Genomic DNA, 24,188 nt, shown 5'->3' on the forward strand with positions numbered 1-24,188 from the left:
AAACGGAGAAAAGGAAAGAAAAAAAAGACAAACAAAACAAAGAAATAGAATTTCCCAAAGTTTGCATATTCCATGCTTTCTGCATCCCAGTATGACTGGGATGATCTTCTGCTACCACAGATAGCCACAGACTATAAAGATGATAAATGACTTATTTGGTGTCTCTTTTTGCCTAATGGCAGACAATGTGACAAGTGGATCGCTGATAATTTAAGATATAAAACAACAGCCTAGGGGGCAGCCCAGGTGGTTCGGCAGTTTAGCACCACCTTCAGCCCAGGGCCTGATCCTGGAGACTCGGGATCGAGTCCCATGTCAGGCTCCCTGCATGGAGCCCGCTTCTTCCTCTGTATCTCTGCTTCTCCCTCTCTCTCTCTGTGTCTCCATGAATAAATAAAATCTTTAAAAATAATAATAATAAAATAAAATAGCCTATAAAACAAATTAGGTTCCTCCGGGGGCACCTGGAGGGCTCCGTTGGTTAAGCACCCAACTCGATTTCGGCTCAGGGTGCTGGGATCCAGCCTGGCATCCGGCTCTGCACTGGGCATGGAGCCTGCTTGAGATACTCTCTCTCCCTCTGCCCCTACCCACCTTGAAAAAAAAAATTCCTCCAAAATAAAGATTTGGTTGTGCAGGTCACATGGAAATAAATGAATTGTTTACACCTCTCACCATGATGTAGGTATCTTCTAATAAAGTCAGTCTTTCCTTCCATGATAGCATTGTAAATGGAATCTGCTGTTCCAAACTTTAGCAGCCATAAATAGAAATTGCTGCTTCCCTTTAAATAAATTATATGCAAAATAATTTCCCAATCATATACTAAAATCCACATATATCACAAAGCCAATGTAATTAACGGCCCATATGCAGAAAACAGAACAAGGTGTACATCTAAGTTTTTCTAATTGTGATAAAATACACACACCACAAAATTTACCATCTTAACTAAATAATTTTTTTAAAGTAGGCTCCACACTCAGTGTAGAGCCCAATGCAGGGCTTTAACTCACAACCCTGAGACCAAGCCCTGAGCTGAGATCAAGAATCAGAGACCTAACCAACTGAGCCATCTATGCACCCTCTTTTTTTAAAGATTTTATTTACTTACTTATTAATTAATTTATTTATTTATTTATGACACAGGCAGAGAGAGAAGCAGGCTCCATGCAAGAAGCCCAAGTGGGACTCAATCCCATGACTCCAAGATCGCACCCTGGGCCGAAGGCAGGTGCTCAACCATTGAGCCACCCAGGAGTCCCTGCACCCCTTAACTATATAATTTTTTATAAGAAGAGTATATAAAAATAATAAAATCAAAAAATACTACCATTACTAGCTGAAGACCTGCAGAGGAATAAAAAACAAATAGTTGAACTTTCCCCCAAACATAGGCTAAATATGTCTTAAAAACCTCTACATGGCGATTTCTAAATGCACATTCTCCAAGGTTTGGACTTCAGACTTGATACATATACTCTCTCTCCCTCTCTCTCACATACAACTGACTCACGAAACACTTGCACATCATCCAAAAGTCACTCACTTCAGAGAGTTCAAAACTAATTTTTGGGATCCCTGGGTGGTGCAGCGGTTTAGCGCCTGCCTCTGGCTCAGGGCGCGATCCTGGAGGCCCGGGATCGAATCCCACATCGGGCTCCTGGCGCATGGAGCCTGCTTCTCCCTCTGCCTGTGTCTCTGCCTCTCTCTCCCCCTCTCTCTGTGACTATCATAAATAAATAAAAAATTAAAAAAAATAAAAAATTAAAAAAATAAAAATAAAAACTAATTTTTGTTTTTTTGTTTTTTTTTCTGAGATATCCAGTTAAAGGGCCCGGGGGGATATTTACAATCCTATGTCATTTCAGGTCTCTTCCACTGGGTTCTCCATCTATTCCTCAAAATCAGACTTCCCTCTCCCTACACTGTTTTTCTCTCAGCCACTCAAATTAAGAATATCACCTCTAGGGCAGCCTTGGTGGCTCAGCGGTTTATGAGTTCGGCCCAGGATGTGATCCTGGAGACCCGGGATCGAGTCCCACATCAGGCTCCCTGCATGGAGCCTGCTTCTCCCTCTGCCTGTGTCTCTGCCCCTCTCTCTCTCTCTCTCTCTGTCTCTCATGAATAAATAAAATCTTTAAAAAAAAAAAAAAAAAAAGAATATCACCTCTACTTCTCTCCCACCAAGTCCTGCACATTCTCCTCAGTCCCATCACATGCATGCTCTCTAGAACACCTTCCCTGCTCTACTTGTGGACCATGTCACCTTACCCTAGACAAAGACAACACCCATTTCAACATTGTCTCATTCAGAACAGCCAGATTCACCTTTCTAAATTCTATTTTAACCCTATTAATCAATCCCCTCTATACAAAATCCTCAAATCACTTTCTAAACTACAGCCAAACTCCTTGGCCTGACACCGAAGACTATCCAGCTGGGCGAGGGCCACACACTTCCCTGGGGCAGCCCAGCAAGTATCTCCTACAGATGCACCTTTCCTTTTCAGGCCACACTATTTTCTGGCCCAGAATCCCCCCAACACACACCCTGCTCCATCAGCCATGCATAGGAACCCATTCCTCAGGTTTCTCTCACAGAAGAGTCTCAACTTCATCATCTTCATAATGGAAACCAACAGTAAACAGCCACCGCACAGGACTGCTGCATAAGTCAAAATAAGTAATATATATGGAGAGCACCAAACACATCAGCATCAACCCGCTCTTTTCTTCTTCTCTTTGTTGATCTGTTAGAACAGTAAAACAAAAGAGGAAAAAAAAGAAAAATGTGTTTTTGAGGCAAGAAGGTGAAGTAGCTTGGAGGTAATGATGGTTTGGCTGGAGAAAAAGGACGACATTTTACAGAGCGATGGCACTAGTTCCTTACTAAGTCTCCTCTCACTTCACAGTATATGGCCTCTCTCCCACTGCAGAGGTGCCCCCAGTCCAAGCATCGGCCATCGTTAGGGTGGCCTGGAGTTTATACGTGGACAAAGAATGCAGTTTCCTCTGAAAAGGCAGCAGAATTTCAACTCACAAAGCAAAATCCCTCAATAGGTCTGTCTCTCTGACTGTCCCATAACCCTTTGTCCTCATTTCAAAACTCTGTCTTCCCGGTCAAGCATGCCCAAGAACTAGATGCAATCTCAACAACTCCTTGCCCAACCTTAGCCCAACCCACACCACTAGACCACATTCACACACTGACTGGACACAACAGCAGGCCATGGCTCATAGACTGAGCCCCATGAGAGGCCAAGCACCAGCAGGAGCAGCCACAACACGTCAAGGCAAATGAAAGCCAGGCCAAGAGCCCTCAGTATAATCCTCCAGCCAGGAGCCCCACTCAGAGGAGCAGTCCCCAAGTCCCACACCAATGAATCAACACTCCAAGAGAAGTCAGAGAAGGGGATGGACAAAGTGGGCTCAGAGAAAAGTCAAAGCAAAGGGGGCCAAGAAGACCCCATCACATTGCAGAATTATCTACCAGAGTCACCTAGTTCTCTGGAAAGTTGAATGGCTGCCCTTTCTTCATGGAAAGAGGAAGGGAGGCGGCCATGGGGGTGGGAAAGAAGATCAGGATCTGGCGGCTATGAAGGCAGGGTGACACAGGGAAAGGGCTCCCTGGCAGCCACCCCAAGAAGAGTTTAGCATCTGCCCAGGATGACCTCTGAGGTCATGCTAAGTTGTGACCCCACTCTAGCGGGTGTGCTGGTCATCACTTCTAACAGGTGAGCATTTGTGCGTGTGTCCTCTCTCCCCAACTCATTCAGTCCATGCTCTACAACCGCCAACAGCAATGCTCTCCTGAGAGCAAGTGTTGACTGAGCAGGGACGTATGAGAGTAAAAACTACTAAGCGACTGAGGGGTGCCTGGCTGGCTCAGTTGGTGGAGCATGCAACTCTTGATCTTGAGATCAGGAGTTTGAGCCCTGTGCTGGGTGTAGAGATTACTTTAAAAAAAAAAATCTTAAAAAAATATTATTAAGCAACTGAAAGTAGACCACTTTCACAAGCACACAGCCTCTACCTCCTCCACCCACAAAATAACCTGGGGACCTGGATTCGAAGGCTGACCCTCCAGTTCCGTGTCAGCTCCCCTGTACAACCACTCCTCAGACACCTGAAAACTGCTGGAAGCCAAGAAGACAGGAAGGCAACTGATCTAGGCTTGGCAATTTCCAGCTTCCAGCTTCCAAAAGATCCAGGTTCGGGTCAAGCAAAGACATTAAACAAGGGAATAAAAAAGAGGGAAAGGAGAGAGAGGAGAGAGAGAGAGAGAGAGGGAATGTGGAAGAAAATTGCCATGTCTATCGGGGGCACGCCAGTCAATCCTTGGAATGCAGAAGTAGAGAAACAGGCAGGGCGTTTTTTGTGTATTAATATTTTGTACCAGGCAAGAGCTTCCTGCGAAAGATTTTGACTGAATTCATGGGTTTCTTTCCTTCCCTCCTGAAATCCTACAAAGATGATATTAGAGTATTTTTAAAAAGCTAAAAAATAGCAAATACAGAGACAGAAAGTATCTGGTACTGCTCAGGACTGGGGGCGCTTGAGAGCAGTGAGGAAGGACAGAGCTTCTCTCTGGGGGATCAAAAGTGCTCCAAGTGACCATGAAGACAGCTACCCAACTCTGTGTGTACAATGCAGAACCACTGTACCGTGCACATGGGTGAACTGTATCTCTAAATAAAGTCCTTACCAAAAACTACCTGGATCATATACCCACACAAGGCAAGGACAGCAAGAAGGGAGTCAAATCAACTTAAGACACCAACAAAGTTTTAGGAAAAGGAGGAGGACAGAGGGGTGGCAGCTGGCTTAGTAGGGTCATGAAGTTACAACCCAAGGTCATGCAGGAGGCTGCCACGGAGACGGGACAGTTGGTCCTAGGGAACACCAATTTTTTTTTAAGACTTTATTTATTCATGAGAGACACAGAAGAGAGGCAGAGACACAGGCAGAGGGAGAAGCAGGCTCCATGCAGAGAGCCCGATGTGGGACTCGATCTCAGGACCCTGGGATCAGGATCTGAGCTGAAGGCAGACACTCAACTGCTGAGCCACCCAGGTGCCCTGGTCCTAGGGAACTTCAAAGAAGCTCAGGCCTTGGACTCAGCAAAGGAGACACCATGTATGGCAGGAGGAGGAGGCTAGGGCTCAAATAGGGAGTGGATAAAGAGCCCGTGTACAACTTCCTGGCCCCCTGCAAGCTAGCACAGCCAGGGGAGGGCAAGGAGAAAATTCTGCAGGTCATCTGAGCCACAGAGGCTTGGGATTCAGAGCCGCAGGTATGAAGTAGCAGACAGAAAGCCAGGCCTGTGGCCTTCCGTATGGACAAATCTCCAAAGAAATGAAAGCTCCGAAGAAATGAAAGCTCCAATGAGAATATCCCAGATGCTGACTTGTGGGATCCTGCAATGAGGGGTCCAGCTCTGTGAGTAATCACAGAAACACCACCCCTCCCGAAGGGCAGTCTCATGGGGAAGCGAGAGCTTCCAATCAGCTCTTCATGGCCTCATCCTTAACTCAAGACTGTCACATCTGAGGAAATGCCTCCAACAGGAAAGAGACCAGAATAAATAAAGAATTAAAAAACAGAAAGAGGACAGAAGTGCTGCAAAGAGTGGAAGAATGTATACACAAATAGTATCCTCGGAGGAAACAGAATAGGACGTTATGGAAAACAAGCACCCAGAGAAGAAGGAGGAACTTCTAGAAATAATAAATAACTGAAATAAAAGATAAAATGGGTAAAAATAAATAAGTAAAGTCAAGGAATGCAGACTTGAAAAGAGATCCAGACAATGAAAGGGAAAAGGCATGAATATTAAAAGTTCAATCCAGTTGGTCCAACATCTGACTTAATAAGAGTGTTTCAGAAAGAAAAAATAAAGACTGAGCGTTATCAAAGAGAAAATACAGGAATATCTCCCAAGACTAAAGGGGCCAAGTCTTGGGACGCTGGGGACTGTACAGGGCTGCCAGATAAAATAGAGGATGCCCAGTTCAATCTGAATTTCAGATAAACAATGATTTGTCTTTTCGTAGAAGTACGTTCCATTGTTTATCTGGGCATCTTGTTATTTTCTATTTGCTAAATCTAGCAAACCCTCTACTTCTCATGGCCTAGCACATCAAACAGTCTGTGGCACGGCAAAATTAAACAACCACCCCAAAATTTAAGAAATACAAAAACAACTGTGCGCTGCTTCCGTGCCGCGGGCTTACTCCCCCATCGGCCCCTGGAGTACTCAGCACCCTTGTCTCCAGACAGAAGGGGGCCCTGCCCTGGGCTTGGGCTTTAGACAGCTATTTATCTCAAGTACTAAACAAGAAATTTGTTGTTGTTGTTGTTGTTTTTCTCTTCGGTCTCTTATGAGTTTCATTTTGTTTTTTTTTTCTTTTATTTTGGAAAGTGGCTGAGTAAATATGAATTACACCAGAGACAGGGCAGTAGGGGAGGGGTGTGTGGATATGGAGACCACAGCCTCCACCCTGGGGTACCAGAGCTCCCTGACTCCCAGGGGCACCAAGGCCCAAGTTTACAAATGCCTGCATGTTTTCAATCACAAGGGTTAAGTGGGAGAGAAGTTCTAGAAAATTATGCTGGATGGAGACTCCACCCATCCGGGCTCCCTGGGAAGCAGCTGGGTCCCAGGGGCTCCGGCCCAGCTGCCACCTGCTCCCTCACTCCCAGGGCTGCTGGGAGGATGAGGGCACCTTCAGACTTTGGGACCTGAGGGGCAGACTCCCAGGCCACGGATGGGAATGGGGACCGGGCCCCAGATACAGCTGTATTTAAACCTTTTAAATATTTAGACATATGGTATATACCTTTTAAATATTTAAATATGTCTTTTAAATATTTCATTATACCTTTTAAAAATTTAGCCAGCTGGTCTTCTATAGTTTTGCCCCAGGCTCTACTCTGCAACAGCAAGGCCTGGCCTGGGGCCCATTATTACTATTATTATTATTATTCTTACTTTATAGGCCAGGCAGAGAAAGTTTCAGGATCTTGCTCAAGGACACATGGCCAGTAAATGTTAAGAGGATGGACAAAAACCCACACCTTTGGCCTCCATAGCCCAGGCTTGTGACCTCCATCAGGATAGTCAGGAGGTAACATCTAAAATGAAGTCCAAAGTTAGCACTGTGAAGTATTATTCAGAAACCAGAGAGTCAATTAACAGAAGATCAAAAAGGTGAAATTAACCGTCCACAGGGCTGAGGACTGGAAGACACTGTTGGGATTCCTCTAAAGCTGTATCCGTGTTTTCACAAAAAATTGAAACGGTTAGAAATTGTGAGGTTATGATCTTAATTTCACATCTCCTCCTTCAATAGAAACAACTAAAAAAAAAAATCACTCTGCTCCTCAAAGCATTTCTCAAAAAAAAAAAAAAAAATGCATAAAATCTACTCATGGCTTTACCTAATGCAAATGCAAATCTGTCACAATTAAAAGGCAGTTCACTAATTGTAACCCTTAGGGCATGACTGCATTTAGTGTGGTCTCAAAAGCTGTTTACAGTGAAATATGGCATATTCCATTACTTGTCGGAAAAAATGTTACATAACTGAAAACCCAGAAATAGTCATTTTTTATGGCAAAATTAGGTTTCATGAATATTCAGGAAGAATTTTTAAATGTATTTTTCTTTTTTAGGTCTCTCTTCCCCCAACCTCAGTGCATTGAGAAGACCCTTCCCCAGTGAGAATTTAAAAAAAAAGAAAAAAAAAAGGAAGGAAGGAAAGAAAGGTGCGGGGGAGGGCTCAGCCTGCAACTACTTTTGGATCACGTATTCTAGAAAACCACACAGCTCATAAAAAAGTATTTGTTTAATTCGGAAGCAGCTGAACCGTTCTGTCAAACCTACCAAACCTAAGAGCACATGTAATGAAATGTTAATGACAATCCCCCCCTTACACCGGGTGAGTATCAAAGAGAAATTCCAACCCGGAGAATTTTTTTGTGTGTTTCTGTTCAAGCCCTGGGGAGGGAGAAACAGAGAAAAAAGAAAAAGGCTTACAACCTAAGACTTGACCCCAGAACAAAACCATGGCCCTTTGAAGAATGCAGTCGTGTAGCCTTTTATGTCTCTAGCTAACCAGGCCGCCCGATTGAAAATGTGAGGTCACACGGGGCTCCGGTCTCATCTCCCAGCTTGTTCTCTTGCTGGTTTACCTCCGTTCGCTCCATTCCTGAGCCTCATCTGACTTTCAACCCGTCAAAGCCTCCTGAAGGCTCCTCGAAATGAGCAATCCCGACCTGCTTCAACCTGTTCAGTTGTTTTGATCTTTCTAACATTTATCGACATCGCCCATCATTGTTTTATTTATATAACACCTTTAAAGAGGGACCGGAAATGGTTTATAGTAAGAGGTACATAAGGACCAAAAATTCTGCAGAGGAAGAAAGGCATCCCTCTTCGACACCAGTGTCTGAAAGGCGTGTGCTGCAACCTTCCTTCCTCAGTTTCCACCCCAGACACCAGGGATGGCTCCACGGGATCCCAGCACACAGGCCGGATGAAAACTGCTGCATTTCCACTCAGGGGAGGTACCTGCAACAGGCCAATACACAGAGGCGCAAAGCAGAGCAGAGCCTACCAGTGTGGGGGAAGGTGGGAAGGAAAGTTATCATTTAACCGGTACGGAGTTTTTGTTGGGGGTGATGAAAAGGTTTTGCAGACAGTGATGTATTTAATGCCACTAGGCTGTATACTTACGGATGGTTAGAAGAAAACCCATGATGTTACACAGATGTTACCCACAATTACCAAAAACAAAAAACAAAAAGAAAATCTGCACTGACCAGAGAGGAACGGGGAGGACAAGTAATGATGGATTTTAAAATGAAGATTTTAGAGGGGCGTCTAGTTGGCTCAGTTGGTTAAACGTCTGACTCTTGATCTCATCTCAGGTCCTCATCCCAAGGTCCTAAGTTCAAGCCCCACATTGGGCTCCACGCTGGGCACAGAGACTACGAAAGAAAGAAAGATAGAAAAACAGACAGACAGAAAGAAAGAAAATGAAGATTTTGGAAATGCATTCCAATGTCCAGTACCCTTTTTGTGACCATCTTCAGGGAAATAGCCTGATAAATATCAGCAAAGGACCCATAACCCCTAGCAAACAGCAGTCTGAGGGGCACAGGGCCCTGATTTCGAGCATTCATCCATTTCTGTGTTTAGGTACTCCTACCACGATATGTTTCAGATTACTAATACGTCGCTGATGTGCCTAAGAGGAGGTACATGCAGTGGGCGAGCGAGCCAGTGAGGGGCAGCTCCAACACACAGCCACATCTCTGTTCCCCAAAGGAAGGAAGGAAGATTCTGGAGTAAAATGGTTAAATAACATTTAAACTGGTTTCCTTACCACAAGGTTTCCTTAAATCTTCATCCCCCCACCATCTTTTGAGATTTTTTTTTTTTTTTAAAGATTTATTAGAGAGAGAGAACACTCGAGGGAGCACAAACAGGTGGAGGGACAGATTGAGAGGGAGAAGCAGACTCCCTGCTGAGCAGGGAACCCAATGTGGGACTCGATCCCAGGACCAGGACAGTGGGATCATGACCCAAGCCAAAGGCAGACATTTAACAGACTGAGCCATCCAGGCACCCTCATTAATATACATTTTTGAATCAGAAAGAGGTGTTTACCAAATCTATTTGACTCTCTTGTTCTTCTAAGAGCAACTCAGAGGTACCCCATTACCCCATGTCTTTTGGGAAACATGACTATAAAGAAGTGAGTCTACTCGTTGGCAGCCCGCAAGCAGACACCACTCCACAAAGCACAGATGGCAGGGTGTCCAGAAGATGCCTACTGCTCTGTAGAGTGCCACCGATACTAGGAGTGACCAGGGCACCCTAATAGACAATCCATGTGGGGCAAGCCAATTTGGATCAAACTTACAGAACAATTTATATAGAATAGCCCAAATTGAGCCTCTGCTCATCGGCCCTATGCCACAAGGTTTGAGGGAAGAAAGGGCAAGTTTGGGTAGCTGCCTTTGGTCTTTCCTGTGGAATGGAATATCAACTTCTCTCCAGGACCCAGAACACATCTCTTATGATTCCAATTACCCCCAAGGCCTTAATATAGGTTAACTTCTAAAATACTCCAGGTAGGGTGCAGTATGAATCTAGATAAAGCTGCCAAGATACCTACAGAAAACTGATAAACCAGCTCGGTTCACAGAATGCCAAGGAGTGCCTAAACACAGAGGAAGACCAAGTCTAATGGAAATGAAGCTGGTAAAAGGAGGATCAGAACTGCAGAAAAGGCAAATGATTAATTAATTCCTTAGGGAAGGATAAGGAGGTCAATAATCTTAAAGCCTCGCAAATTAACACCCAAAAAAAGCCACGGTTTATTGGATTTGATTAGTAAGAATATTATTTTCACTTATTATTTCAACCCCTCCTAAACAGAGGAAAGGCCTTCTGTGATGAAAATCACGTATTTATGCTTCTTGGCAAAAGTGCTGAGAATGACAAGGCCATTACCGCCCATTGATGGGCAGTAAGAAGAGACAGAAGCAATCTGTCACAAAGGGACCGGCAAGACGCAGGGGGGCCACAGAGTCACTCCTCCTCGAGTCTAGAATCAGAGGAGGGGATCCCTGGGTGGCTCAGCGGTTTAGTGCCACCTTCAGCCCAGAGCACGATCCTGGGGTCCCCAGATCGAGTCCCACATCGGGCTCCCTGCATGGAGCCTGCTTTGCCCTCTGCCTGTGTCTCTGCCTCTCTCTCTCTCTCTCTGTCTCTCATGAATAAATAAAATCTTAAAAAAAAAAAAAATAGAATCAGAGGAAATGGTTGTCCCACCTCGCAACCAAAGACAGTACACACAGGACAAGGAAAAAGCCATAGTGACCCTGGTGAACATGTTGGGAGCTTTTCTGAAGGATCAGGCTACTCTGGAACCACTCAGCTAGAAGTAAAAACAAGCCTACCAAGGCGCCACGCAATCACTACTCTCTCGGTTACACACACAAGAAGCAGGAGAGAGGGGGGAATATTTAGAGAGAAAGAGAAGATTAAGGCCAACCATTTCATGGGTAAGCCAGGTCTTCGGACAATTCTAACAGATCGAGTAATAAGCACTTAGGTCCAGAAACGTATACAGCTTCCCAATTAGCTCATTTCTAAGAACGAAGGGTTATCCATACTCTATGATAGAAAAAGATTCAGGGATCCCTGGGTGGCTCAGCGGTTTGGCGCCTGCCTTTGGCCCAGGGCGCGATCCTGGAGACGCGGGATCGAATCCCACGTCAGGCTCCCGGTGCATGGAGCCTGCTCCTCCCTCTGCCTGTGTCTCTGCCCCCTCTCTCTCTCTGTGACTATCATAAATAAATAAAATCTTTAAAAAAAAAGAAAAAAAAAAAAAGAAAAAGATTCATTGAGGTCTGAAATAACGCAAAGAAACTTCCAATTATTCTTTTTTTTAACCTTTGAAGTACAGATCAGAAAGTGCTGATCTGATAAGCTGGATTAGCCAACCTGCTGTCTTTATTGACAAGCATTCCTTAAGACTTTCTGTCCACCGGGGCGCCTGGGTGGCTCAGTTGGGTGAGCATCTGCCTCCTGGTTTCTTTTTTTTTTTTTTTTTTTTTTTTTATGTGACTCCTGGTTTCAGATCAGGTCATGATCTCATGGTCTTGAGATCCGGCCACATGTCGTCAGGCTCCACACTAGGCACGGAGTCTGCTTAAGATTCTCTCTCCCTCTCCCAACGTTCCGCCCCTCTCTTCCTCCCTCCCTTCTGCTGACTGGATGCTGCTGAAACTACAGGTTGAGAACTCCACCAACTCATCCACCAGCCAGAGAACCTGGAGTTCTTTCATGTCATTGTTACAGTAATGGCATCTCACTGCCTACAGCTCAATCACCTCCTGCTCCAGGGAGGTTCTAGCCAATGTAACCTCTCAGATTCAAAAATCTCCATGTAAACACTGCCACTCCATTAGAAGCACCTCTTAACCGAAATGCTAAGGTAGCATCTTTGAAAAAAAGCTCTATTTAGCCAACAGGCTGCCATTTACTCAAAATAATACTTTTCTTTCATCCCTAGATTTTGAGACCATTTTTATTGTAAGAGTAGTATATGCTCTTCGTCAATCCTCTAAAACCCAAAAATAGAAGCAAAAGTCTTTAGGAAGCCCACTAGTCAGAGGTAAGCTCTGATAACATTTGAGATATACAGACTTCTAAATGCATACATATGCATAAATATAAATACACATATACATTTTTAACATAATAGGCTTTGTCACATTCAACAATATCTTTCCGTGTCTATGCATGTTTCTATCATGCCGGACATATGTTCATGTTAATTCAGTGCATACATTTGTTCAAGAATACCCTTTTAAATTTAGATTTTGATATTTTCCAAAAAGATTTTGCCAAGGCAAGGAACCACGAGAGAGACCTTTCTTGGAGAATTCTTGCAAAAATAAGAACACTTCAAAAAATAACCTTTAAGATATACAGTGTTGAGTTTCACCCATTTGCTTTAAAATTCTGAAGATGTATTTTTAACTCATGTGGTAAAATGAAAGATGAAGGAAACAGACATTAAAGTCATTTACTCTCACTCTTAAATCATAACCCTTATGTTTAACTTCTGTCGTTCTATCCATCGAGAGACGACAAATTCTTGACTTCACAGTAAACTAGGCTTCTCTGTGGATAAGCATTTATTCATAAATGTGCAATATATTTATCTGTATTTATCCATATCTGGTATCTCAGTACGCTTTCACTTCCACTTTCCGAGGGGATCTTAGCCTGAAGGAAGCCTTATCAAAATAAGCTACTTCCCCCAGTTCAAGGAGAGGATGAATCCAGAAGCTCGCCAAGCTTCAAGAGAAAAGGCAAACATTGGTTGAGGATGCGAAAGAAAATCATGAGTCAGCAATTTAAAAAAAAAAGAACTGGTCAGAAAGACATATTACGGTAGCTAGTCAACTCTCTAAGGTACCTTGAGTCAAACTTATAAGTCAAATCCCTATTTTAAGTTAAGAGGCTTCTTACATATGCAAAACCACAGACCAAAACCCAAGTATAAGAAAACTTTTTAACCCCATTTATAAAGCACAACCCATTTATCTGCTGATTTTTAAATGTTCCTAAGTACAAGGGTCCCAGGTCCCAGGACACCTGAATGGCTCAGCAGTTGAGCTTCTGCCACAGTCCCCAGATCGGGCTCCCTGCATGGAGCCTGCTTCTCCCTCTGCCTGTGTCTCTGCCTCTGTGTGTCTCTCATGAATAAATAAATTAAATCTTTAAAAAACAAAAGGGGTGGGGGGAGTCCCAGGTCCCTCTAAAAAAGAAGGAGCAATCTGCCTAAGAGATCCAAGGGATGAGGAAGAGGAAGAGAGGCAGGGAAAGGGGAGGGGAGGCGGGTGAGGAGGGGGAAGGGAAAGGGAGGAGGTGGGAGGAGGGACAGGGAGAGGAATAGGGTGTAGATACAGAGAGACATACACAATTAAAATAGTGGCTGGTAAAAAAAAAAATAAAATAAAATAAAATAAAATAAAATAAAATAAAATAGTGGCTGGTGATGATGCAGGTCATACTTGAAATGCAATTAATATTATACTTTTTGTTACATTTTTCTATTTCTCAAAAAAGAGAGGAAGAGAGAGAGAAAAGAATTCTTTTACCAGAGCAACTGAGGCTGATAAGAATTTTAGCAAGCAGATAACAGATACCATTAAAAGTTTAAAAAAAAGAAATACCTAGAAGTCGTTAAACAGGTAATAACCACCCTTCCAGGGAAGAAATGGGGCCCTGGGCACAGTAACTGCCCTCTGGGTAGAAGAAAAGCAAATGTTTGGATAAGCCCAGGTTATAACAGTTAAAGTACTGACAAGAGTACTTAATTTTATTTAGGAGTTTTTTTTTTTTTAATTTTTATTTATTTATGATAGTTACACACAGAGAGAGAGAGAGAGGCGCAGAGACACAGGCAGAGGGAGAAGCAGGCTCCATGCACCAGGAGCCCGATGTGGGATTCGATCCCGGGTCTCCAGGATCACGCCCTGGGCCAAAGGCAGGCGCTAAACCGCTGCGCCACCCAGGGATCCCTTATTTAGGAGTTTATATTTCTTAAGCACCTGCTCTACGTCTGGAAAAATGTCCTTTTAAATCGAATGTTCAAGTTAATGTGACTGCTATTCTCTTAATAACTGTATATTATAGAAAATGTAAAATATGTATGAAGAGCCAAGTAAAAGTACTATGAAGAAAAAGTAAAATACATAACATATAGATATATACGTTCCACGGCTCAAGAAAGACAATCCAATGGCTTTCAGGTAAAGCCCGAACAAGCACCCTTTATTTGTGCCAGCTACCTGGGAACAGGGAACTTCAGGGCTTCTCTACCTCTACCTAGATAACTTCAGAGCTTTTAACTCTTGCATGTTACCTAAATGCCTGGGGAGAAGAACGAAGAAAATCAAGAAAAGAGAAATATAGTCCATCCTAGGCTGAAAGAGGGGCCAGGAGAGGCAAACATTCAGATACATTCTCACTTAAAAACAAAACAAAACAGGGATCCTGGGTGGCGCAGCGGTTTGGCGCCTGCCTTTGGCCCAGGGCGCGATCCTGGAGACCCGGGATCGAATCCCACATCGGGCTCCCGGTGCATGGAGCCTGCTTCTCCCTCTGCCTGTGTCTCTGCCTCTCTCTCTCTCTGTAACTATCATAAATAAATAAAAATTAAGAAAAATTTAAAAATAAATAAAAATAAATAAAAATAAAAAAAAAACGAAACAGGGCAGCCCAGGTGGCTCAGGGGTTTAGCGCCGCCTTTGGCCCAGGGCGTTGGGGACCCGGGATCAAGTCCCACATCAGGCTCCCTGCATGGAGCCTGCTTCTCCCTCTGCCTGTGTCTCTGCCTCTCTCTCTGTGTCTCTCATGAATGAATAAAACCTTTTAAAACTATATAAATAAAACCAAAAAACCTCGAAATGAAAATATCAGATTTCCTATTCACAAAATTAGAAAACACATGATGTTGAGCCACAATAGGATATGTTCAAAACGGCCCTTTCATGTGGAATTAAGAGATTTAATATTTAGTTTATGTACTTTGCTAAAATCACATACAAATTCCAAAACACTCAGTTTCCCACATTTTCCTCTATAAAAAAAACTATCTAACTGACTGAGTGGCTCAGTCAGTTAAGCGCCTGACTCTCTTCTGCTCAGGTGGTGATCTCAGGATCATGAGATCAAGTCCCACGTGGGGCTCTGTGCTCAGAGCGGAGTCTACTCCGGAACCTTTTCCCCTGCCTCCCCACTCGCACACACATACACACACTCTCTCTCTCTCTCAAATTTTAAGTATTTAAAAAAAAAAAAAAAAACTAAGAATTCCATCCTGAGTATGCCCTTATAAAATTAAAAGTTCCATAAAGATTGTGTTTTATTTTTATTTTTTGTGTGTGTTTTATTATTCAAATGATTAAAGTCCTTTAAAATACATAGGTTTAAAAACAAATAAAATGAAATACATGGGTTTCTTCTTTTTTTTTTTTTTTTTACGTGGGGTTTCTTAACCTAGACTAGGACATAATCCCAGAAAACCCTTACAGACTACATTCTGCTCCTTCGATGTTCTGATTTCCTCCTTGATGTTCTGATTTCCCAGAATATAGGACATCCCCAGCAAGACAACTACAATAGCAGAGCAGGGAAATAATTTTTGAAAGCAAAGCGCTAACCTAACAGAAACTTCTGCGGAGGGCTCCTTTCATTTCAAAGCCCCTGCTCAAAGGAAAATCAATGTGCACGTGATTTAACTCCTCTTGGCTCCCCGGGGGGGGGGGGGGGGGGGGGGGGTTGCAGGGTGAAGCAGCTTTAAAAAGCTGGCCACCTCAGTCACTTCCTCAGGAAGTGGGATTGACCACAGCTCACCCCCAGCTCAGCATGGTCTCTGGCATTCAGAGAGGGTCTAGGATTTGGAAGACGACACGTTCACCACCTCTAGCAATACTGGCCAGTCTCACATGACCCAGACGCTCCTGCACACTCACACGTGGGGGGCTTCTGCTTTGCTCTGTGGCTCTCGTGGGGGCCCAGGTGGACGGTGACAAGTCCCTCCCTGCTTGCTGCAGCTGATCAGACCCTTTCTCTATCTCCGCTCTTCTCCCACCAGTCCATCTCAGCCACCCAAGAGGCACAGGACACAGGGTGCTGGATTCAGCACCCTGTGATGAAACCTGTACCAAACATACCCAAATTCAGCACCTCCAGTCAATCCACATGACCACTGTTTTTCTTTTGCTTGCTCAAGAGTCAAAAATAGAATTGCGCTGACTTGCCCAGAGCGCTGAGGTTCTTGAGCAGTGGAATATCTACTTACTGAACATACAAAGCTTCCAAAAATACCTGTCTCAGGTTTTTCTTTAGAAAGCAGAATGTAAATTTAAAGGGCAGGGCTGCCCTCAGGTTAGCATTTCAAAGCAATGGCTCTGGCTTGAAAAACTCCAGCACAGAAGTAAGAGTGTGCTGAATACCAAACCACTGCTGGGACCTGAACAGTGAGCTCAGTTCTCAGGCCGCACAACCCAGGCTGCCGGGCTAGCCAAACCTGCCTATAGAAACGTCCTCCCCAGGGCTGTCCTTCATTTCACCTCCAGGAATCCCTCTGGAAACCAGGTAATCCACCTGACGTCTCTGCAGATATCTAGTGTATGACAATAAAAAGGTGCTTGGGGCAAGGGCTTGCCCAGACAGACACCCACTGAGCTAGCGAATAATGAAAGAGAACCTTCAGCTAAGGAGATTACCATGGGATTCTCACTCTCCCAGCAGCGCGCCCACAGCCAATAAATCCTTAAAGTTCAGAAAGAAGGAAGAAAACAAAAACTGCTCTTATCCTTTCTTTTTACCCCCCAAAGAAAAAAGGGCAAGGATCCTATTTCCTATCTCTGGATGACATGTCATTGATCTTATGGCACATGGGGCAATGCTTTATTTTAAGAGTTTATTTATTTATTCATGAGAGATAGAGATTGAGAGAGAGAGAGAGAGAGGCAGAGACACAGGCAGAGGGAGAAGCAGGCTCCATTCAGGGATCCTGATGGGACTCGATCCCGGGAATCCAGGATCACGCCCTGGGCTGCAGGCGCAGGCGGTGCTAAACCACTGAGCCACCCAGGCTGCCCCCCCCCCCGGGGGGGGGGGGCGGGGAGCATGATTTAAACCAAAAAAAATATATCTCCCCAAATGGGAGGTGTCAGTCTAAAAAATGTATGGTGAAGCAAAACTCTGGAAAAAATGTAAATGTCCATCAGCAGGGAAATGATTAAATCAACTGCGGTATGTCCTCTTAAGAAAACTGCAGTAAAATACATATAATGTGAAACTTACCATACTAACCATTTTCAAGTACGGAGTTCAATAGCGTTAAATACATTCACATTATTTATAATATATTCTTTATTATGGAAAATTATGCAGTCATTAAAGTCAGGTAGATGCGGAGCACCTGGGTGGCCCAGTCAGTTGAGCCTATGACTCTCGGTTTCAGCCTCAGCTTATGATCTCACCAGTCGTGGGATCCAGCCCCAAGCTGGGCTCTGGGCTAAGTGGGGCATTCACTTGAAGACTCTCTCCCTCAACCCCTCCCTCACTTCGAAAAATATTTCGCTCTTGCTCTCTCTCTATAGTAAATAAATAAATCTTAAACAAAAAAAAAAAAAGCAAGGTAGATGTGTCATAGGTACTGATGCAGAACAATCAAGATACACCATTTAGTAGGGGGGGAAAATCAGGTCATAAAACAGTATCTAAATTACATTAAAACTAAAAAAAAAAAAAGCATACTGCATTTTATTTTTCATACAGAAATGTATACATACATACAGAAATGTAAAATGAATAGATATGTCAAGTTCACAGAAAGGTGTAGGATGCACACCAAACACTCTGACACTCAAATCCAGAAAGAGCAGGGGATAGGAAGGCAGGGGGGAAATATTTTTCAAAGTTCATCCGCCAGGCTAGGTGTGCATTTTCAAAATCTCATACCTACAGGGAAATGGATGCAAGTTTCTATTTCCTGTGAACTTTGGGATCAAGTTATCAATCTTGGTAAGTTCTGTGAAAGGTACTTTTGCTATAACCCCATTTCCCACTGGATTTATGTTCTTTTAACTAAAAGACCCTGGTGCTGGCAATTTACTAATTCATCAATGAGTTTACAGAAATACTGAAAGGGTCTAGGCTAAACCGGTCACCATCAATAAGCTTCAGGAAAGTTCATTACAGCCTCTGCTCAAATAGTTTCGTGACAAAGTAAGGGAAAAAAATCGTAAATTTCTTCACTACTAGTTAGATGTAAAGCACCTTTTTTTTTTTTTTAAATGAAACATGTTTGGTGAATTCCAGTATATCAAACTTAAGAAATCACCTGCCCATTTAAGCGCTAAAACAAAGGATTCCTCGTTCAAGAGAAAAACCCATAAAAGCTTTAGCATTCCTCTGGCATCTTATAAATACCACATTTTTTAGCAGCATCTCAGCAAATTCTATCTTGAAGCAAAGTATAGATTTTCTAAATCAGAATTGATAGTTTGGGTATACAATGGAGAACTTCAAAGTAATTTCCCTTTGTCACCTGAATAAGCCTTCTCCGTTTTCACATATATACCCTAAATCCTGCATGGAACCCTTTGTCCCTGAAATGCTACAATCAAACCAGCAGGTCCGTTTTCTGTGGTTTCTTACTCATCTTACCAGCAATTTTTTTCTGATCTTAAATACTAAATTTAAAATATTTGCAAATGTTTTTGAGGCCTCTAGCACTAGACAATACGGAAGAGAAAACCAGTAGCTCGAGGTTATCATGCACTTCTCGGGGGATTTGTACAGTTTCAAATGCTTGCTTGCTTCCCTTGGAGGTCTTTGGAATTCTTAACTACCCGAAGTTCTGAAGTATTGCTCCGGCTCTAAGGCAAAAGTCCATGGTTCTCAAGTGGGGTGATTTCGCCCCTTCTCCTCCACCGCCAACACTGATCTCTAGCGAGGTCCTGAGATTCTTGGTTATCACAATTTGGCAGGGGGTGAGGGGTGCGCGCTCGGTATCAGGGATGCTGCCAAACATCCTGCAAAGCACAGGGCAGTCCCACAACACAGCACTGTGAATCCCCAAATGTCTGTTGCGCTAAAATTGAAAAATCTGGCTCCAAGTAAACAAGAGATTTTCCCTTCATGACCCTGTCCTGCTCGCACCAAGATCTAATCCTCTTAAAGTCACCATAAACCTGCCTTCCTCCCATCCCCCAGGTCATCCACACCAGACTTCTAGGTGGGGATGGTGGCAGGTCACTGCTCTGGCTCAGCTCAGCTCACCCAGGCCCCCTTCCTCTCCACCAGCTGAGGAAGGGCGTGCACAAAAAGCTCCCTGCCTCCTTATCACAACTGCTCTCACGTTCCAGAGTGAGGCCCTCACTTGAGCATCAAACGACTTTCACCAGACACCAGTTTCACTTAAAACGTGTTTGGAATTATGAAAGGTACTACGCCATACAACTAAGAGAGCATCGCCCCGAAGTTATCACTCGCAGCAGGCCTACTGGCTGTTGACTTTACAAATAAACTCGCTCACAAATTCTCTTCCTGGAGTAGACAGAAAGCAGAAAAACACAGTATGAATCACATCGTTTCACCAATCATTATATTAAAAGGAAGAGATCGGAGGAAGCTCTTGCCCTAACTCCTCTCAAGGCCCTCCCATTTTTCACTAAGTTCATCAGTGACAACTGACAGCGGGAAGGATGTTCACCCAGGAATGTTCCACCAGAAAGAAGGGATTACACAGTCCAGCAATGTGGGAAAAGCTGGGTTAAACACATGTGTGCTTCACACAGATACACGCACACACAGCTTTCTTCCCTGAACTTTCAAGTGCTGCTGTGAACACCCAGTGAGAACAATCTTCACTCTGGGGACCCAAGCTGGGAGCATCACCCAAGAGTACTGGAGGCCATAAGCTTTTGAGCGAGCCATCTTGGGGACACGTTGGAAACAAGGCATAAGCAACTGTTCTCCCTGGGAGATGGTAGGAGCAAAAGGGAACACGTTCTGGAGTGGAGTGTGGGGGAGATGCTTCCGGTCCATTTTCCCAGAACGACTTTTAAGTCCGTGTTTCTCCAGGTAGCTCTACTCCGCGGGCACCTCCACATCAACCCCAAGACAACTCAAGAGAAAGCAAGGGAACACATCTTCAAATACGAAGGAAGAATAAAAAGGTAATTCTAAAGGGGCTCTGCCTTAACTTTAACGCCACAGAAGTGATGATCAAAACCTCGTTCAGCTGGGTCTACAATTACTGCCAAAAGGAGGCTATCTGTGTTGTAGGATGCACAGGCACTCAAGGAGGTACACATAGATGTGGTCAAGGAAGAAAATTTAAGGCAAGGGAGCAAGGTATCTCTCAATGTTTACCTACTTGCAGTAGCCAGAGCCACATCAGTGTCGTGGAGCGAGCCAGAAATACCTCATGGATCTTGACAACAGGAGAAATACTGGTTGACCCAGAAGCAGTGGCTTTGAACCTCAAAGATATTTGAGCCTGCCACCGACTGGCTGTAGAAATGACACCTATAAACCACAGTATGCTGCAGTGGTTAAAAGCACGGGCTTTGGAGTTAGACAAATTAGAGCAAGTCCTGGCTCTTCCCTTTACAAGTTACAAGATTCTGGGCAAGTTACTTAACCTCTTCAAGCTTCTGTTTTCTCATGTGTAAAACGGAAAAAAATAAGATCCACTTCACAGTTACTGTGAAGGTTAAATAAAAGAGTCCAGGGGAGCCTGGGTTGCTCAGTCGACTGAACGTCTGACTCTTGGTTTCGGCTCAGGCCACGATCTCAGGGTTGTGAGATCGAGCCCCATGTTAGGCTCTGTCCTCAGTGTGGAGTCTGCTCCTCTCCACTCTACTCACTCACTCTCTCTCTCTCTGTCTAAAATAAATAAGTAAAATCTTAAAAAAAAAAAAAATCCAGGTAGGCACTTATTCCTATCTGGAATATCTGGAATATGGTTAAGTACTAATTACTTTGAGTTATCATAACATCAAAACAAGGTCTGCGAGAGTCTAGCATAGAGAAAGTCCTAGAAGGAATGAAGCCACAACTCCAGTGCTCTCAGATAGAGGATAATAAGATTGATGCCATTAGAATTCCCAACCACTACCTGCGATATAATGAGCATCCTTAAGTGCCTCTTGCAGATAGGCAGCCTCACAAGGTCTTGTGAGAAGCACAACAGGCGTAGAACAAATGTTTCCTATCCTCAATGACCTGAATTAAGAGCACCGTGTAACCAAAGAGGTTAGAGGTACATGTGAAATTCCAGCGGAGGTCGACAATGTCCTAACGCTTCAGACGGGAGGAACAGAGAGGTTTCACAATTCTATGAATCACCTAAATCAAAACAATCAAAGCCTAATTATTACTACTCAAGTGCTAAACTGTGTGTTTCATCTTTCCCAAAATTAACATTGGCCCGATAAACCAGATTTGCCAAACAGATATTACCTATGAGGGGCCCCAAACGTGTGCACACGCATACGTGCACGCACGCACGTACTCACACCCCTACCTAGGAGAGGCCTCAAATATACATCTATGTACCCGTGAGACCCTAAACATTAGCCTTGAACAATTCCTCCAGCCATTTACCCAAATTTCCTACCTCCAGCGTCTCAGTCTGATGCTTAACTCAGACAACGGCTGCTGCTATACATTTACGGAGCAAACGCTGAAAGCTAAACATCATTGTTTTTTGTGATTTTGAGTAAACAAGAAACTGACAAAGATTCCAGCTCGTACGCCTTAGCTACTATACTGAAGAGTGATAAAGGGTGCAAAATTGGGGTCAGAAAGACCCAGGTATGCATGCCAACTCCCAACAGCTTAGCCTCAAATTTCTCAGCCATAAAATAAGACCAACCCTTGGGGGTGTCTCATTAGCCCAATGAAAACTACCACCCATTTAGGGTTAGCAGCAACCCCGCCCTCCAAGCTACACCTGATTAGACCTGGACCAATTAGCTTGTGGCCTGAAGAATCAGAAGGGGCCTGAGAAATACGGGCAGTGTTACTAGTAGTTTTGATGAAGACGTGGAGACACAGGGGCTGTGGGACAGCCACATTTGTCAAGCACACCAGAAAGAGAACGCAATGCAGTTAGTTCTACCAAGGAAGAGACACAGAGAGACAGCAGAGAATATGTGGCCCCGAAAAGAATGCAGAGTAATCTTAGCACAAGAAGACACGGGACCTCCTCCTGGCAGCAGCCATGGCCTTATAATCAGCTCCTTTTCTTCTGGTGTTAGTTTGAAATGTGATGTCTTGATCACGTGTCCTGTGAGGTTACATAAACTCCAAACAGTCTGGCATGTTTTCTCATGCCTTTCCATGCGAGTCTTGTGTATAAAGAGTTACTGTCGTCCCAATCCATTCTCCTAACTTCGGCCTCCTGAGCAACAAGCGTCCTCACTCACCGCATCACATGAAGGCTGCCGTGTGAGGTCGGTTCTGATTCAGCTCTACCCAGTGATCACCGGCACTGGTAGCTCACACTACCCTCACTGGGTCACCTGCTCATGCACCCCACAATCACCCCATGGCCTTCCCCATGAGCACACACAGTTCCTACCACCTGACTGCTGCTGGCCTATACTTTTACAGACCCACTTTTTCTGCTGGTTCTTGCATGATCCTTAGACATGTGACCATCCATTTTTGCTTTGCCTTCTGACATCCTCTAAGCGTCTATCTAATCTTTTTTTTTTTAAGATTTTATTTATTTATTCATGAGAGACACACAGAGAGACAGAGAGACAGAGAGAGAGAGGCAGAGACACAGGCAGAGGGAGAAGCAGGCTCCATGCAGGGAGCCTGATGTGGCACTCGATCCTGGGTCTCCAAGGATCAGGCCCTGAGCTGAAGGCAGCACTAAACCGCCGAGCCACCCAGGCTGCCCTCTATCTAATTTTTGACTCCGAACTTAGCCTGACACGTTTCATGCTCCAGGAAGGCTCTGGACTGCATTCCAACCTCACCCCCAACTCAGATGAACTTCCACAGTGCCAACCCCTCTCTTCAAGGCTGGCCCCACGGCCTTGCCCATCCTGAACACCCGGCATTTCTGCTATTCCTCCAACTCCACCCCATTCCCCGCTGCCAGCAATCTGTGATTCCTCAGCAGCTGCGCTCACAGGCCAGGGAGACACCCCCACCACACCAGGCACAGGATTCTTCGCCAAACGGGGAGCCGACAGATTCAGCCAACAACTAAAAATCCTATTTGGTGTGCCAGATTCGTATATCATAGAACTCGGAGTCCAGATTTCCAATAAATCTGAGATTCAACTAGAATTCCTGTGAAATGGAGTTTTCTTATAGAGATAGGGATGGTAAGCTAGCTCGAGTAACACACATCATTTTATCATTCGTTTATCCAATCAGTGCATATCCCCAAGTCTAAAAAATACCCTGGGGGCACCTGGGGTGGCTCAGTATGAAGAACATGCAACTCTTGATCTCAGGGTTATGAGTTCAGGCCCCACATTGGGTGTAGAGATTACTTAATTTTTTTTTATTTAAAAAATTACAGGGCACCTGGGCGGCTCAGTCAGTTGAATGCCCAGCTCCTGATCTCAGCTCAGGTCATGATCTCAGGGTCCTGGGATCGAGCCCCATGTCAGGCTCTCTACTCTGCAAGGAGTCTGTTTGAGGACTCTCCTTTTGCCCCTTTCCCTGCTCGTGTGCTCTCTCTCAAAAAAATAATTATTTAGAGATTGAAAATTTTTTAATGTTTAAAAAAACTTTTAAATTAAAAATACACTCAAGTTTTGCAGTCTCAGGACACCTGGGTGGCTCATTGGTTGAGCATCTGCCTTTAGCTCAGGGTATGGTCCCGGAGTCCCAGGATCGAGTCGCATTGGGCTCCCTGCACGGAGCCTGCTTCTCCCTCTGCCTGTGTCTCTGCTTCTCTCTCTCCCTCTGTGTCTCTCGTGAATAAATAAATAAAATCTTTAAAAAAAAAAAATTTGCAGTCTCTTATAGTTCAAACACATAATACACCAAAAGCTAGCTCCTGAAACTCAATTCCTTGTCTGGCCAAAGATCAAGAGCTTCCCAC

The 24,188-nt window shown here is 44.2% G+C and overlaps 1 protein-coding gene across 5 annotated transcripts in view; it reads right to left on the minus strand.

Moving 5' to 3' along the window:
- Positions 1-24,188, minus strand: part of ZNF532 (zinc finger protein 532) — a 106,579-nt gene that overhangs the window by 71,921 nt on the left and 10,470 nt on the right. The window contains exon 1 of one of the 5 annotated variants that reach the window (XM_038525888.1): positions 8,827-8,968. The exons of 2 other annotated variants lie outside the window; for them this stretch is intronic. Coding sequence is in view for 2 of the 3 variants with exons in the window: in XM_038525894.1 (XP_038381822.1) it covers positions 2,554-2,584 (31 nt within the window). In the remaining variant the exon portion in view is untranslated. Of the gene's footprint in view, positions 1-2,553; positions 2,703-8,826; positions 8,969-24,188 lie in introns of those variants that run through there. 2 more of the 5 variants (XM_038525894.1, XM_038525892.1) reach the window with 2 other exon arrangements.

The sequence above is a fragment of the Canis lupus genome, chromosome 1 (genome assembly GCF_011100685.1).
Source record: "Canis lupus familiaris isolate Mischka breed German Shepherd chromosome 1, alternate assembly UU_Cfam_GSD_1.0, whole genome shotgun sequence".
Lineage (NCBI taxonomy): Eukaryota > Metazoa > Chordata > Mammalia > Carnivora > Canidae > Canis > Canis lupus.